This window comes from Oryza sativa, chromosome 12 (assembly GCF_034140825.1).
Source record: "Oryza sativa Japonica Group chromosome 12, ASM3414082v1".
Lineage (NCBI taxonomy): Eukaryota > Viridiplantae > Streptophyta > Magnoliopsida > Poales > Poaceae > Oryza > Oryza sativa.
The window spans coordinates 10,664,845-10,678,692 of record NC_089046.1 but is presented as its reverse complement, the minus strand read 5'-3'; the positions used below and the strand labels follow the sequence as shown (position 1 = coordinate 10,678,692).

The 13,848-nt window shown below is 42.7% G+C and overlaps 1 protein-coding gene across 2 annotated transcripts; it reads left to right on the top strand.

The window, feature by feature from the left end:
- The first annotated feature begins 5,381 nt into the window (after positions 1-5,381).
- Positions 5,382-10,974, top strand: LOC4351983 (disease resistance protein RGA5-like). 2 transcript variants are annotated; one of them, XM_015765157.3, is made up of 5 exons: positions 5,382-6,517; positions 7,983-8,812; positions 8,882-9,701; positions 9,874-9,917; positions 10,390-10,974. In XM_015765157.3, exons 1-5 carry the CDS (start codon positions 5,574-5,576, stop codon positions 10,782-10,784), a joined length of 3,033 nt encoding a protein of 1,010 aa, XP_015620643.1. In that variant the 5' UTR covers positions 5,382-5,573; the 3' UTR covers positions 10,785-10,974. The 2 variants fall into 2 exon arrangements, with proteins under 2 accessions (XP_015620643.1, XP_015620642.1); XM_015765156.3 differs by having other exon boundaries at positions 7,983-9,701.
- The last annotated feature ends 2,874 nt before the right edge of the window (positions 10,975-13,848 follow it).

The window sequence follows — 13,848 nt, the reverse complement described above, 5'->3', positions numbered from 1 at the left end:
GACCCAAAGTTTATAAGTCAAAAGTTTATATATCCGATTCAAATTTGAATTTGAATACAAATATTTTGTATATATAGTATTTCTATACATCTAAAGTTTATACACCTAAAGTTTATAGACCTAAAGTTTATAAGTCAAAAGTTTATATATCCGATTCAAATTTAAATTTGAACTCAAATATTTTTTATATATAGTATTTCTATACATCTAAAGTTTATAGACCTAAAGTTTATAGACCCATTTCAAATTTGAATTTGAATTCAAATAATAGTTTATAGACCTAAAGTTTATAAGTAAAAAGTTTACATACCCGTTTCAAATTTGAATTTAAATTCAAATATTAGTTTATAGACCCAAAGTTTATAGGTCAAAAGTTTACATACCCGTTTCAAATTTGAATTTGCCGTTTCAAATTTGAATTTGAATTCAAATATTAGTCTATAGACCCAAATTTTATAAGTAAAAAGTTTACATACCCGTTTCAAATTTGAATTTTAATTCAAATTTTTATGGTGTAGTAGTAAGAGAAGAAGGGGAGGTAAAGTAGTAAGGGGAGGGGCGGGTGATCGCTGGGGAGGGGAGAGAGCGATCACCCGCCCATTAGGATTACCCGGTTTCATATTATATATTGAGACCTGAATGTGGGTTAAAGCAAGTCAATCCAAAGTTCATCCAAGATTAAACAGAAGAAAGCGTATAAAAGAGAGCATTCTAGAATAGGTAAATTTATCTAGCTAGTACGCAAGTTTTGAAACTATATATACTCAGCAATCAGACTGGCGACATTCTGTGAGGTTGAAAAATCCACAGAGCACGGATAATTTTTAGGTGGGTTCCCCATCAGGAATAAATCATCAGAATAATTTCAGAAGAAAACAAAGGCATATATTCTGCACCAACTTTTGCTTTGTTTTTGCTTTGTTTTTTTAAATCGAACTTTTGCTTTGTTTGCCACTCCAAAACAGTAGCTAGCTACTTCGCACGTGCTAAGTCAGGATGATTTTAAACGAGTGGATCACGTCCTTTCCAACAAAGTTGGTACGACAAAGTGGTGTACTGATAACAGAATCTCTCTTCTTTTCTTATTTTTATTTTTCATTCAAGCAATGTCCATGTTCTATCGGCAATAATTGAATAGAGTACACCAGATCTTTCCATCTGTGACGGCTCATCTGTGACGGGCCAGAGTGCCTCGTCACATAAGGCCTCACTTGTGATGGCTTTAACTAGAGGCCGTAATAGACGAGACCATAGGCCGAGGCCCGTCACAGGTAATTTGTCACCTATGACGGGCTGTCATTTGCACTCGACAGAGATCGTCGATCTCTGTCGAGTGCAAATGACAGCCCGTCACATGTGACAACTTACCTCTAACGGGTGCAAGAATATAGGCCGTCAATGGTAAATTGAAAATCATCTTTTATGTTTTACTTTCACCCCGTCAAAGGAGTAGAGGACACCTGCCAGATTTTTTTGCCCCCCTCTCTCTCAATCTCTCTTTCCCACTCAAACCATCCCGTCTCTTGACCTCCCCTCTCTCCCCTCCCTCTCACCGGCGGGTGCGCGTTGGTGGAGGCGGAGGTGACGCCAGTGAGTCAGCGGGGATGGAGGCAACGCCAACGGGTGAGCGGGAGTTGGGGCTGAGGCTACAGCACTAGGGAGGGGGAGAGGGAGATAGGGAGGTAGGCGGAGGCTATGGCGTGGGGGTGGAGGCGGCGGCAGCGCAGATCTGAGATGGGCAGGCGGTGGCTCGGGTGAAAGAGGCTGGAGATGGGAAGGCAGGCGGGAGGCGACGACGTGCGGCTGGAGGTGGCGGCGGAGCATATCTGAGACGGGGAACGACGGCTCGGCTCAAGGCAAAGGGGGATGAAGATGGGAAGGCAGGCGGAGGCGGGGACGGCGATAACACGGATCTAAGACGGGGAGGCGGCGGGCAGAGGGGGCCGAAGATGGGGAGGCAGGCAGAGGCAACGGCGTGGAGGTGGAGGCAGCAACCACGGCAACGCAGGTCTGAGATGGGGAGCCGGCGGCTCGGCTCGGGCAGAGGGGGCCGGAAATGGGGAGGCATCCGGGGGTGTGGGCGTGGATGCGGTGGCTCAGGGCGGAGGCAGAGATGGGGAGGCAGGCGAATGGGAGACATGGGGGTCCGGTCGCCGCTGCCTCCATCCACATGCACCGACTGCCGTCTTTTCGTCTCCTTCACCATCGAGCTCGGGTCGCCGCCACCTCCATCCACATGTGTCGCCCATTGTTTTGTTGTCTCCTCCGCGCCCAAGCTCCAATCTGCGTTGTCTCAGGGACAAGCACAACGAACATGATGGCAGGTGGAGGCGTTCAGATCCATTGCCTGCCAGTCCTCTTTCACCCAAATACTTTGTCTTGTGTTGTTCATGTTGTTCACATTCTTGCTACTATGATCGATGATTCCAATTCATGTGGTGATTCTGGTGATTGACATTCATGTGGTTTTGTTGGGATGAATGCCATGGGAACAAGAGGAATTTTGATGATTTATTTTATTTGTGAATGCCAGATGCGATCTATGACCGTCCAAATGAATGTGATGGTAACCTAGGAGGACGGTATTACTTTTTTTTCCCATTTTTCACACCAGTGATGGATCGTAATTACGGTCAGTGACATGTTAAAATATATACCCATCAGAGGTGACTCTCATCTATGATAGGTTTTTGTTGGGACCAGTCAGAGGTGACCCTCATCTGTGATGGGTTTTAGTTGGGGACCATTAGAGGTGACTCTTACCTCTGACGGGCCTTTACCCGTCACAGGTGACTCAACGTCATCAGTGACCACTTATCTTTGACCAAGGTTGAACCCGTCAGAGGTGAGGGTTTAGGGCTGTCAGAAATGACCTGATCCTGCATAGTGGTACGAAGTCCAAAAGTGGATGGATGTGGAGTCAAAGGTTTAGACAGGTTCAGATCCTTTTAATGAGAAGTAATACCCTACTCCTGTTGAGGGATTGAATCCGTCGGGTGTTGTATTGATCTGACGATCTTGTTGTGGTGACTTATGTTGTATGTTGTCCTTCGAGGGTGTTACTGGCTCTCCTTATATAGGTTAGGGGCAGAGGTTACAAGTATGAAACCCAGTCGGATTCGGCCTAAGTTCCCTTTAGTATTACAAGAGATAAACCCAATCGAAGTGTACGGTCCTGCCTTAACCGGCAAGGAAACCCTAGCAACCAAGTTATGTACAAATATAGCACACCTTCTATTAGCAGTTGGATACATATATAGATAATGTGGGTATCATGTATCCATAATCTTCACAGGCATCCTTCCATATAGTGGTTTTTTTTTTAAGAAGACCTTTCATAGTGCTTGACTGACTCATTGCCTGCAATTAAAAGCAGGTTCGCAGGTTACATCAACCTTTGTAGTATTCTATTATACCAGTTTTATCAAGGGTATCCGCATCTTGCTACTTTCCTTGTTAGCATCCACTAGCTGCTACTCCCTCCGTCCCATAATACAATGGATTTTGAGTTTTTGCTTTGTAACGTTTGACCACTCGTCTTATTCAATTTTTTTTTGCAAATATAAAAAACAAAAATTTGTGCTTAAAGTACTGTAGATAATAAAGTAAGTCACAAATAAAATAAATAATAATTTCAAAAAAAAATTGAATAAGACGAGTGGTCAAAAAATCCCTTATATTATGGGACGGAGGGAGTATATATTATCGTCACATTACAGGCCAATGGATGATCGTCTTTGCTAAAGCGATGAAAGAATGATTGCTAACTTGTCAGCACATAGCTAGCAGGTTGCGAAATACCACTTTTGAATTTTCACTTCTTTCAGCAATTTTTTTGTGTTTTATCTTTTTTTTGAGAATTTAAATTTCAAATTAGAATTTTGAAAGAATAGAAAGAAAATTCATAAATTTGGCTGAGTTTTGGTAGCCAGTGCTACAGTTTTTTTAAAAAAGAGAAATTTTTTCTTGACTTTATGTTATACCCATACCGCGTGGATAAGGCTGGTGGGAGATATTGTAACAATTTCGAAAGGTTTATAAAACACGGGACAAGAAATAGGAATGAGTAACCACTTATCTCACATGCTATGTAGAAATCATAGGCAGCATACAGCCTGCATGGAATCAATATGGCCAAAACACTAAGTACAGGAAATATTAAAAAGTCGCCAGGCCCACCTGTCAAAGCTAACCCGTCCCCCCTCCCCTCTCCCATGGCGCACAAACCCCCATCTCCTTTAGAGAACTCACAATAATACATTTTTGTGTAGGCTTGGATCCCACCATAGGGGAAGGGGTATCTCGTGTAGCTTTGGATTCGGAGGACATTTTGCAAGTCGCCAATTCCGCATGAAGAGAGGGTGTGGTCCATACAGAGAAAGAGATAGTGGCACCTCAAGTGTCGGGGATGGAAAATGTTGATGCCGTTATTGTAAGGAAGACATTGTTCCCGAGACGTAACTCTAATGCTATTGAGACATCGTAGCAAAGAAGACTACCTCTATAACAGCTACAAAATGGTCAAACTGTGAATTTGTGCCTGAATTCAATGTGGTAGTTAGCACCTTGATCCTGGTTACCACTACCTCTCGAGTAGATGGCATCTACTCGAGAGGTAGTGGCAGCCAAGAATTAACAACATAGGCCGGTGATGACGAGGGAGACAGCACCATCGGTGACCATGGGAACAAGGGAGAGGGCATTAATGGAAGTGTTGCTAACCCAAAGCTACTACTATGAAGATAAGTACTGTAGGATTAGTACTCTCAACTCAGTGGCATGCTTTTATCCAAAAGGCTACAATCAAGAGTTGCTTCCAGGGCAAATGCCCTTAGTTATGCTTTCTTTTTTAATCCCCAATGGGCTCTCCTCTGTAGAATTTTCTTCCAACTTTATCCTCTTTGGAGTTTGGCCTAACCTAACATCTAATTATATAGTTACCATCGTACAACGTTACTCTCAAGCGAGAACCAAGTCGTCATAGTTCCAAAGTAGGAAAAGTTATTCCATTAATTAGCTACTCGGTCCATGCAAAGATCGTAAGCATATTTATTTTATCATCGAGACCAAGAAAAAAAATTAACTCATTCGATTTGTACTCCCATGTAACAAACTTTTTCATATGCATGCAAAAGGGTTGGAGAATGCATGGCAGCTCAAGTTTCGGTCAACAATTTAATCATACACAGTAAAACGAAAAGAGACTCTCTTCATTTAAGGCTCGGATGCATGGAGACTATATGAATAAGCTCATCTCATTTGGAAAAAAATAATCAAAACAATGAAATATGCTTAATACATTTGGATTTGGATGGAGTATCTCCCTATGACGAAAGAGACGAGGGATTGCCTACTTCTTTCCACATCAACCTTTGAAGGCTATGGCAGAGCTACATTTGCAGCGCAGCCTCTCTGCATGATTTCTTACTAGATAGGATTAAGTTTCAAGAGTTAATTTCTTGTACTCTTGGGCGATCCATGCTGTCAAATCAGCAACTAACGAGGCATAATCTCGATCACTAGCTCTGATCTGATCTTCAGCTAGCGCCGGCGAGCTGCAGAGGTCTCCATCCATGGCGCCGGCGGTCAGTGCATCGCAGGGTGTCATCATGCGGTCCCTGACGAGCAAGCTCGACTCGCTGCTGCTGCAGCCGCCGGAGCCGCCGCCGCCTGCGCAACCGTCGTCGCTGCGGAAGGGGGAGAGGAAGAAGATCCTCCTCCTCAGAGGCGATCTCCGACACCTGCTAGATGACTACTACCTCCTCGTGGAGCCGCCGTCAGACACCGCGCCACCGCCAGACTCGACGGCGGCGTGCTGGGCTAAGGAGGTTCGCGAGCTCTCCTACGACGTCGACGACTTCCTCGACGAGCTAACGACCCAGCTCCTCCACCACCGCGGCGGCGGCGATGGCAGTAGCACTGCTGGTGCCAAGAAGATGATCAGCAGCATGATCGCCCGGCTTCGAGGGGAGCTTAACCGGCGGCGGTGGATCGCCGACGAGGTCACCCTGTTCAGCGCCCGCGTGAAGGAGGCCATTCGCCGCCAGGAGAGCTACCATCTTGGCAGGCGCACCTCGAGCTCGAGGCCGAGAGAAGAAGTCGACGACGACGATCGCGAGGACTCCGCCGGCAACGAACGCCGCCGGTTTCTGTCGCTGACGTTCGGGATGGACGACGCTGCTGTGCACGGCCAGCTCGTTGGTAGGGATATTTCGATGCAAAAGCTCGTCCGGTGGCTGGCCGACGGCGAGCCGAAGCTCAAGGTGGCTTCCATTGTTGGATCCGGAGGTGTTGGCAAGACGACGCTGGCCACAGAATTCTATCGTCTGCATGGCCGGCGGTTGGATGCGCCGTTCGACTGCCGGGCTTTCGTGCGGACGCCCCGGAAGCCTGACATGACGAAGATCCTCACCGACATGCTGTCACAGCTGCGGCCACAACATCAGCATCAGTCTTCGGATGTTTGGGAGGTTGATCGACTCCTTGAAACTATCCGGACGCATTTGCAAGATAAAAGGTAATTCATGTCTACATCTATCTCTAGTATTTTTTTCATGAATTTACAAACTATTTTCTCAAATTTCCCCTTTTTTATCCTTCATATAGTAATTAAGTTAGTAACTATACATATGAATTTAATTTACTCGACAATGCCAATAATATTTTAAATTACTTTTATAGTGCCCTCTATTAGTAGATACGATTCGATCGAGCCATGAATTATACTGGTAATCTAAACAATTATTATACCCACCTCATTCTACTAACAGCAATTGAGTTGTTAATATAAATAGATATGGTCTATTGCATGAAAAAATAAAGGTAAAGTGTTTACATTATTTCTACTACTAGTAGAAGAACTACAAAGTTGTTTGTATTTTTAATTATTAAATGTAAATGAAAGTATATGTTTCATACCCTTGTTATTTTTTTTAGGCGACTAAACTACTAGTACATTATTTCTACTACTAGTAGAACAACTACAAAGTTGTTTGTATTTTTAATTACTAAATGTAAATGAAAGTACATGCTTCATACCCTTGTTATAATTTTTTAGACTAAACTACCACAATGGCATGTTAACTTATAGCAGTAAGTTGTAATTTATTTTCTTTTCATTTTCTCAGTTGTTACAAGAACTTTTTTTTACTTAATAAAAAATAGTCGTAAGGGCCTCCCTTGTTCGGTCAAAAAAGAATTAGACTAAACTCAATCGTATTTGTACATAAACAAAATTTAAAATATAACTAAAACGAAACAGTGATAAAAATGGTGCAATTTAACTGCTGCCTCTTGTTTTAATGTCTGACAATGTTGATTTTGTATATATGTTTGGCCATTTATTTTATTCAAATTTTTTACAAATATGAAAAATATAATATATGCTTAAATTACTTTTAATGATAAAATAAATTTAAAAAAATGATAATTATATTTTTAATAAGATGGATGATCTAACATATATATGTCCAAAAGTTTGACATCAAACATTAAAAACAAGAGAGAGTATTTGCTTAGGAGTACGTGTCTTTTTCCATGTCTAAGAACAGGTACAATAGCAGGTTATAAGCTAGCTATAAACATATTTTAAAGAGATATAGGAAGAGAGAGAAGAGCAGCAGCCTACAGATCTGTAGCCAGCTGCAGCACGGACTCTAAGACGTAATGTGTGTATGACAGGTAGGACCAAGTATTAATAGTATAGTAAGCAACTATTGTATGAATTGGCTATTTGGCTCTAGATGATTTGGAGCTAGTAGTCGGCTATACTATTAAACTTGCTCTTAGATATGTGGTTAAATTTAATTTCTGAAATTTACAAGATATAGAACATGTCTTCACCATGTTTGCAAAGTTGATAAAATGAAATTGCACTCAACTTTTTAAATTCAGCATGCTATCCCACGTATAGCTTTTTAAATATGATTTATTTTTTCGTACATTAGAAGTTTAATGTTTACGAAGTACTAAATGTTCTGCAGGTACTTCATCATAATTGAAGATTTATGGGCTTCATCAATGTGGGATATTGTTAGCCGTGGTTTGCCTGATAATAATAGTTGCAGTAGAATACTAATAACAACAGAAATTGAACCTGTAGCTTTGGCATGCTGTGGATATAACTCAGAGCACATTATTAAGATTGATCCACTGGGTGATGATGTCTCAAGTCAATTGTTTTTCAGTGGAGTTGTTGGCCAAGGAAATGAATTTCCTGGACATCTTACTGAAGTTTCTCATGACATGATAAAAAAATGTGGTGGCTTGCCACTAGCAATAACTATAACAGCCAGACATTTTAAAAGCCAGCTGTTAGATGGAATGCAGCAATGGAATCACATACAAAAATCATTGACTACTTCCAATTTGAAGAAAAATCCTACTTTGCAGGGGATGAGGCAAGTACTCAACCTTATTTACAATAATCTTCCTCATTGTTTGAAAGCATGTCTGTTATACCTTAGCATCTACAAAGAGGACTACATAATTAGGAAGGCCAACTTGGTGAGGCAATGGATGGCTGAAGGTTTCATCAATTCCATAGAAAATAAAGTCATGGAAGAAGTTGCAGGGAACTATTTTGATGAACTTGTTGGTAGGGGCCTGGTCCAACCAGTAGATGTTAACTGCAAAAATGAGGTATTGTCATGTGTAGTGCACCACATGGTATTAAATTTCATCAGGTGTAAGTCAATAGAGGAGAATTTCAGCATTACATTGGATCATTCTCAGACGACAGTAAGACATGCTGACAAGGTTCGCCGACTCTCGCTTCACTTCAGCAATGCACATGATACAACACCACTAGCAGGTTTGAGACTCTCACAAGTTCGATCGATGGCATTTTTCGGACAAGTCAAGTGTATGCCTTCCATTGCAGATTATAGGCTTCTTCGAGTTCTGATTCTTTGTTTTTGGGCTGATCAAGAGAAAACAAGCTATGACCTCACAAGCATTTCTGAACTGTTACAACTGAGATATCTGAAGATAACAGGTAATATCACAGTTAAACTTCCAGAGAAGATCCAAGGACTACAACACTTGCAGACACTGGAAGCAGATGCAAGAGCAACTGCTGTCCTATTGGATATTGTTCATACACAGTGTTTGTTGCACCTTCGTCTTGTACTACTTGATCTGCTCCCTCACTGTCACAGGTACATCTTCACCAGCATCCCCAAATGGACTGGAAAGCTCAACAATCTCCGCATTTTAAACATTGCAGTCATGCAAATTTCCCAGGATGACCTTGACACTCTCAAAGGACTGGGATCTCTCACTGCTCTTTCGCTGCTTGTTCGAACAGCGCCTGCGCAAAGAATCGTCGCTGCGAATGAGGGGTTCGGGTCTCTCAAGTACTTCATGTTTGTCTGTACAGCACCATGCATGACTTTTGTGGAAGGAGCAATGCCGAGTGTGCAAAGATTAAATCTAAGGTTCAATGCCAACGAGTTCAAGCAGTATGACTCTAAGGAGACAGGGTTGGAACACTTGGTCGCCCTTGCAGAGATCTCTGCAAGAATTGGGGGCACTGATGATGATGAATCAAACAAAACTGAAGTGGAGTCTGCCTTGAGGACTGCAATTCGCAAGCATCCGACGCCGAGCACTCTTATGGTTGATATACAATGGGTGGATTGGATCTTTGGTGCTGAAGGGAGAGACTTGGATGAAGATTTGGCACAACAAGATGATCACGGGTATGGATTTTTCATTCTATTCCCAGGTTACAACTTACAAGGATTATTGAGCTTCTTTCTTTCTCTGCCGTGGCTTCTATCTTTACCTTCTATGCATCTTCAACCTGACTTGATGATTGTTTGAAACCAATTTTAATGGAAGTTAAATGTTATTGTTGTGACCCTGAATCAGGTTTTGTATGCTACCGGAATCCTCTTCACGTCTTCAGAGTAGAGGTAATTTTGTTTCTTGTCATTTTACAGTTACAGTTCATCTACTTAAGGAATTAATGGGAGGTCCTATATTTTCTCGGGTACCTAGAAGGTGTGGTTCCTAGTCTTACCTCCTTAAGAACCGTAGAATGTTGGCCCTAACACTTGGATCAAAGAACGAAAGGTGTATGCACTATAGTATCCTTTATATATTGCACAAGTCAAGACATTTGTTAAAACACACCCAGTGCTAGTAATTTGTTTACTGAGATATGAATTATCGCCAAATACCCATACTGAGCCTATTAGTAAAATATTTACGAGGTGTTTGAGGACAGCATAACTTTCAGTAAAGAATTTACTACGTGAGGTGTGTGTTTTAGGTATTGCGCATCTTGGGTGCATTTTAGCGCAAACGTGTATAATATATATCCCATGGTACTAACTCATGTCTTAACCATAATTGCACACCAACACAAAACATACACTACTACAGAGATAAGTATCGAAGAAGACATGCCCACCGGTGCGGAAGGGACGGTGATTGTGCCCCACACAATGGAGCAGTTCGCCCTCCACATGAGCCAAGCCAAGCAATCCCACAAGCTCGTAGTCATCCAGTTCACTACTTCCCGGTGCCCTGCTTCACGCTACATCGCGCCAGCTTTCACCGAGTATGCGAAGGAGTTCGCTGGTGCGGTTTTCATTAAGGTCAATGTCGACAGCGATGAGCTGGAGAGTGTTACGGACTGGTATGACATCGAAGGGATAGTGCCAACATTTTTCTTCGTCAAGGATGGGGAGAAGATTGACAAGATTCCTGGTGCTAACAAGGAGTTGCTCCGAGCCAAAATTCGAAGGCACACAGCTTCTCCTTACTTCCTCCGTTGATAATGACTTCTTTTATCGTCTTTGTCTAGTATATATATGGCACTTATATAGTTAACTAGGAAGGGCACCTTGTTTAATGTAGCTTTCATTTTTATTATGAATGTTAAGGATGATATTATATTGTTGAAGTATTTTTTTACTCCTTGTAAACATGTATTGGTTAATAACGAAGTAGTTTGGACATTAGTTATGATTTTCTTCTGATTACCCTTGCAACATATAAACTCCATACTAAAATTATTAAAAAAAATGTGTCATAATAATGGAGTTGGTTTATATCTATTTGTACTATGTGTGATTTTTTTAAAATATCTAGCATATCAGTTTCCAAAATTTTACTAACAATTTTTCTTGTATGCTATCAATGACTTTATGGATTTATTATAGTAATGAAAAATATTTTTCATTAAAACGTAGCTAATAGATTACTTTATTTAAGTAAAGGTAGACTTATATTGGTTATACTACCTCCGTCACAGCACGCATCATGAACGATAAATCAAATGAAATTGATGAATATACATGACAATCAAAGAACTAGGCATAGAGGCTGTAGAGGCTAGGTCCTTCTCCTAGCCTCCTCCTGCCATGCATGGCAGCTACTGCGTCCCTCGATTTCCCTGCCATGGCAGCTGTGGTTGTCGATGATTTGGCGGCAATCTGGCGCACGAAGGTCAAGTATGAGCAAAGCGGCAATAAATGAGTCTGTTCGGGAAGCTTCTAGCTGATATAGTTTCTCTCATAATTAAAAGGTCCCCTAAATAATATAGCTTTGATTCTAAAAAACTGTAGTTATTTAATATAGAAAATAAACTAGAAATTAATCAAACGCTGGGAAACTTAGCTTTTTCACATTCTCAGAAATTGACCACCAACCAACTACTTCCCGTAATCTTAAGCACCCTAAACAGACGCGGTGATGACATGCGTCGCTTCTGCTTCTAGCCGCGTAGTCCGCATCCCCAGCAACGAGCAAAGCGGAGCCGAGCCGCGCTTCCACGCGTGGAGATCGTGCATGCGGCTAGCTGTCCGTCTCTTCACGCAATTGGAGCCGTGCAGTCGCACCATAGGATCCCTTCCTCAACCACTTGTCGCTCATCTGGATAAGGGCTGCTCGGGTGAGGTTTGTAGCCAGGTATCCACCAAATTGCCCTACGCATTGTAGCCAATGCAATTAGGGATGGCAATTTGACATGTTTGCCTATTTACCCATGGGTAAAAACCCTAATAGAATTAGGTTTATTCTCCATTTAGTACCCATGGGTTTTTTATTAGGTCAAAACCTGTACCCAACGGGCATACGGTGTCACGCCTAGAAATTCCCGAATAGAATTTCAAGCAGAATGTGCATTAAATTCCCCGTCCAGGACCAGCCGGGGTACACAAACGACAATGTTGACATTCAGATCCATGTCTTACAAACATCATAAAAGTCTTACATAAATGCAACGGAAGAAAAGAAAGACAACAGGAGCTAAGCCTTGACTAAACTGCAGCGGGAACACCACTCCACAGGCATCCTCGACGGCACGCACGAAGCCTACTCCTCAGAGAAACCTTCATCTGACCCGAACTCGAACTCTGGGGTTGGGAAAAGTAGAGCAAGACTGAGTACTACCCACTGTACTCAGCAAGTCATACCGGAATAGGGGTATGATGCAGGGAATTATCAAAGAAGAGCTAGAGCAGTTCATTTGCATAAAGCGAGCATTTATAAACAGAAGTTGAAAGATTAAACCGTTGTAATAATTAATTAATATCAACTATCCACTGCCCAACGCTAACCCACGTTGCGACAGGCCCAACCATCCACCTAAACTATCCAATTTCAAAAGATTACACTAGGGTGAGACTAATCACGGTGAATCTGGTTGACCGCCCATAACCGCGGGCACGGCTATTCGAATAGTTTTACTCTGATCAGAGGTGTACAACTGTACCCACAAGACACAGCCCCACGATACGTTTCCGTACGCCGACATGCCACCACGACATATCGGAAAGAGGCCGTGACAGGACCCTTCGCATAACCCCCTCTAGCCAAGCACACCACACCTCAGGTTTCACCCCCGTCCCCAGCGGGCAACGGGCAGTCCCCTCTCGTGCCTAGGTGAATCCGGAAACGACAGAGGCCGTCGCAGGGCCCGCCCCGCTCCATCACGCCCACCCTTGCCTGGATGCGTCGACTAGATGAGAGCTACACTACAAGCCCAGCCGTTGCCCACGCTGGCTTGTGGTAAGTACGATAAGTTCTTTCAGGGCATCCCGCGAACCGGTCCTTAACTGCCATGGGTGCGACCAGCAAAACCATGCACCCACAGCCCACCATGTGATTTATTTTAATTAACCAACACCAAAGCGGTGGCACTAATCCAACAAAACCATTAGAACCAACAGTCTAAACATTAATAGGATTTTCCCCATTGTGAACTAGTTGAACTAAGCATGGCTAAGCAATTCCTAGTCCAAACTCTAATCATGTTGTAACCCCAAGCTAACAAAGGAGCATGGTATCCAAAAAGCATAGCTGTAACAATAGGTAACCATCCCATAGTAATATTATAAAACAATGCAATATTTGAAAGAAAACAATAGAGCATTTGCAATATAGGATCAACATGTTCAAGTGACAAGCATGACTTGCCTTGCTCTGCTGCTGGAGGAACCTCAGCGACTATTTCGAAGTACACCGGAGCGTCGGAGGAGTCGGAATCTAGCGACATACAAAGCAAACAATGCAAACAGGCTATAAGACTACTGAAACAGGGAACAAAACCATTTTTAATGGATTCTACACATTATTCTTGATTTACTGAGACTTGAATGGGCTTAAACGGAGCTCGGATGAATTAGTTATGAATTTTAGAAGATTCACTGTGTTTATTACTATAACAAAAATTCTTAAATAATTTATTGCGCAATATTTTCCAGGGCTGACGTCAGCACGGGGAAGCGGCGCCGACATGCGGGGCCCACCAGTCAGCGGCTCGGGAGAGAGAGGAAGGGCGCCGGCACGCGGGGCCCACTGGTCAGCGACGGGGGGGGGGGGGGGGGAAAAAAAGGG

Bases quoted from the DNA above. Each gene is read 5' to 3' on its own strand.
- LOC4351983 (XM_015765156.3), top strand. From the start codon at position 5,574: ATGGCGCCGGCGGTCAGTGCATCGCAGGGTGTCATCATGCGGTCCCTG. The intron at 9,702-9,873 runs GTATGGATTTTT...ACCCTGAATCAG, and splicing joins GCACAACAAGATGATCACGG to GTTTTGTATGCTACCGGAAT. The intron at 9,918-10,389 runs GTAATTTTGTTT...ACACTACTACAG, and splicing joins TTCACGTCTTCAGAGTAGAG to AGATAAGTATCGAAGAAGAC.